Source organism: Trachymyrmex septentrionalis, unplaced genomic scaffold (assembly GCF_001594115.1).
Source record: "Trachymyrmex septentrionalis isolate Tsep2-gDNA-1 unplaced genomic scaffold, Tsep1.0 scaffold103, whole genome shotgun sequence".
In the NCBI taxonomy this organism is placed as follows: domain Eukaryota; kingdom Metazoa; phylum Arthropoda; class Insecta; order Hymenoptera; family Formicidae; genus Trachymyrmex; species Trachymyrmex septentrionalis.
Genome location: NW_017304155.1, coordinates 137,467 through 141,266, shown reverse-complemented (window position 1 = coordinate 141,266; position 3,800 = coordinate 137,467). Strand labels below are relative to the sequence as shown.

The following is a 3,800-nucleotide window of genomic DNA, read 5'->3' as shown; positions in this document are numbered from 1 at the left end:
TATATATATATAGGATGTATCAAAAGTGGAAACAGTCGAACATCTCGAAAGCAAAGCATTTTTGAGAAAAATGTTTCAGACAAAAGTTATAAGCTAAAACCTCTTGAATATTGTTCAGAATCATGTTATCCTGGATATAATTTGTCAAGATCAAAGCTATTGGAGGTTATACCTTTTATATTCATTTTTATGTAGAAATTAATTTTTAGTGCAAAAATGAAAATAAGAGGAACAACTTTTAATGGCGTTGATCCTGACAAATGTTATCCCGGTCATGATCCTGAACAACATTCAAGAAGTTCTAGCCATCGATCAGACATCTTGAGTAATGCTAATGCCGACAGTACTGTAACTTTCAAACTTTATAACTCGCAAAGTACTTAATGAAAAAATATTTTATTACACTATATTTTAAAAAATTGTCGAGGTAAGCTACAAATGTAATAACAAATGGGATGTTGCATTTAAAAAATTCAAAGTGACCTTGCCCTTTGAACACGCGACCCAAGATCAAACCAATGATATCTTATATCCCACTTGGAGTCACAAAACTTTTGTTTGAAATATTTTTTTCTAAAATGCACTATTTAAGAGAAATTTGAAATCGTCATTTAAAATGAGATATATCGTACATACATATACAGAGTGTCCCACGTAATTGTGATCATAATTTTTCCGGCACTTCCGATGATGTGACAAAAATTATTTTGAATAAGTTAGTTTTTAATTGACTACAAATTGCAATAAAAATTTGCAAAATATTCTTTTTTAGAAAAAAAAGTCAAGGTCATCCTAATTTTTTAAAATGATTTTAAATGATTGAATTTTTTACTTCATAATATTGTAACTGATCAAAGACGAGATGTTTAATAACCTTAAGACCTTAAAGTCAGACGTGTGAAATCAATGAACGGAAACGTTTTCATAAAAAATTATTTTGTATTAAATTTTACATGTTTTTCATTACATTGTTCAGAAAAAATGTACCTGTAGGCAAATTAAGGAACCGACGTAACTATTTCTGAATTTGTAGTATTCCCGAATATAGCTCACCATTTATTTCACATGTGTATGTATGTATGTAGAAAAAATATCATCATAATTTATAGTATTTATAATGTAATGCTGTTATAACCTTTATACTTGTGTTCTTTTTTAGTTTGACATTAGAGCAAATCGTAGTCTTAATTTATCAAAAATTTGTTCCTATAATGAGAAAGTTGATATGCAGCTAGTATAAAAATCTTTTTCTGTAGAATATATCCATATAAAAATTTAATACAAATAAAATAATTTTTCACGAAAACGTTTCCGTTCATTGATTCCACACGTCTGACTTTAAGATTATCTCAAGGTCATAATATAGCAGATCATTGAATTCGTCTTAACATCAGTAATATAAAAAAGAATACTTTGCAAATTTTTAATATTGCAATTTATAGTCGATCGAAAACTGACTAACTTTTATTCAAAATAATTTTTGTCGCATTATCGGAAATGCCTGAAAAAAAATCATGATCATAATTACGACTCACTTGGGAGGATGCCGTTTTTGAAAGAAATGTTTTAGACAAAAATTGTAAGTTACAAAAAGATCTATTTCCAAATCTTATCAGTTTGACCTTGGGTGGCATCGCCAAGGTCAGGTCAAGATCGAATTGATTTTAAAAAATGGAACATCCTATTTTTGATGTCACAATCTAATAACTGATATCAAGAGCTTTTTAAAACATTGTAATAAAGTTATTTTTTATTACATACTTTTTGAGTTATAAGGCTTGAAAGTTAGGGCCTACGCACAATAGAACAAATATTAGGAACAGGAATAAATATTATAATTTTAACCAGATACTAATCAGATATCACACTGGAATACACGGTTTTTGATAGGTTGAAATCTTAATATTCATTCTTATTCCTAATACGTTCTCCGTTATGCGCAGGGCCTTACAGTACCGCCAGCATTATGCAGGGTGTCCGATCGACGGCTAAAACCTCTTGAATGTTATTCAAGATCATGTCCTGGATAACATTTATTGAGATCAAGGCAATTGGACATTATTCCTCTTATTTTCATTTTTACACAAAAATTTATTTAGAGAGAGAGAGGGAGGAGGGAGTGTGAAAGAGAGAAAGAGGGGGGATTGTGTTTCAAAAGCATTTGAGAAAGTTATAAGTTTTATTATATTTATTCGTATAGGCTGCTAAGACACAAGACACAACGAATAATGAAACAAGTGAAAAAGTCAGCAATGGAGTAATGGTGAAAGAAAATAATAATGGAGACACTCGACCAGAAAAGGACAAGGAGCAACGAGAAAAACGAAGTTCCTCCAATCAAACGCATCAGTGAGCAATACAGTTTAAAACATTTATATAAATTACTGCATCGTATTATTGGAGTTACTTGTTAGAACTTATACTTTTTTATATTTTATTTTTTTTTAATAGAAAATTATATGGTAATTTAATAAAAGATATAAGGATATAATAATAAGATTAATATAAATATAGAATTAATTTTTAAATTTTTCTGTATTAAAAATCTCTTGTTAATTCGATATTAATTCTTTGAATTAGTGAAAACTCTGAAAAGTTCAGAAAGAAAGAAGATAGTAAGGACGTTTCAGAAGTAAAAGAAAAATATGTAAAAAAAGAAGAAGTAAAAGATGATGAGGGATTAGATAAAAAGGATCGCAAATATTATAAGGTAACAATTATATTAAGATTTTGTTTTTTACGTCTATCAAAAGGTTTTGTTTTTTAGTCTATCAAAACGTTTAGTTATCGTTTATCAAAACGAAAAAAATATTAATGGAAATTTAATTAATGCTATTTTGAACAAAAAATTTCAATAAGGGTACAATCGTAAAAGGTTTTTTTTTTTTTTATAAAATTTGTTAAAAAGATTTGTGTACCATGCTGTTGTAACCGAAATATTAAAATTTGTGTATATTATTATTGTCTTATTATTTGATTCAATATTCGAAATAGAAAAAGATTTGATATACATTATAATGGTACATGAATATTATATACTGATATGTTATAATTATACAAGAAAATGCAAATTTTATATTTTAGGAAGAGCACTATTATAGCAGTAGTGTAGACAATTTAGATCGAGATCTTTCAAGTGTGTCAAATAGCAGTGCTAGTTCAGGTCCCATACAAGAAGGTTCTGAAAGAGGTTTGTACTATAATATAATATACTATAATATATGAAATTATACTGGAACCTCGTAATAGCGAACCTCAAAGCATGAGGGGAATAGCAGTAACCATCAAAATCTTGAATTTCATTGTTTTGAAGTGAAGTAGGGGTAACCTCGTTGTAGTATAGTTCAGATTCCTGAATTGCGCACTATTATAAAATTTCAGGCCAGAATCCATAGTCCGTTCTTCTTAAGACCATCTCAAACAATGTCTTAAGATGGTAATACAGCTCTTTGATTAGTTCATGACATCTTAAGCACTAGCTTAAGATCAATCGAATCTTGAGCAACGTCTATGGATCCCGCCTTCAGTATAACTTTAAATATATATGTTACATTAATTATACATGCACACGCACGCACGCACGTACAAAACACGGTGTCCCAGAATAATTATCAAATATTTAATGGGCAGGTAAAGTGGACTAAACTAAGTCGAAAAATCCTTTATTATTTTGCAACTTTCCTAATAGTTAACAAGATATTGTCTTTTATTTATCAAAGAAGTTTCCTATGAGACGTCTCCCTTCTGGGGAAATATCACAATATAAAGCGGCTAGGCCGCGCGCCGAAATATCATTGCGG

The 3,800-nt window shown here is 29.3% G+C and overlaps 1 protein-coding gene across 1 annotated transcript in view; it reads left to right on the top strand.

The window, feature by feature from the left end:
* Positions 1–3,800, top strand: part of LOC108757089 (THO complex subunit 2) — a 54,666-nt gene that overhangs the window by 16,681 nt on the left and 34,185 nt on the right. The window contains exons 21-23 of the mRNA XM_018501422.1: positions 2,201–2,349; positions 2,581–2,710; positions 3,085–3,190. Of these exons, the coding sequence (XP_018356924.1) occupies positions 2,201–2,349; positions 2,581–2,710; positions 3,085–3,190 (385 nt within the window). The remainder of the gene's footprint in view (positions 1–2,200; positions 2,350–2,580; positions 2,711–3,084; positions 3,191–3,800) is intronic.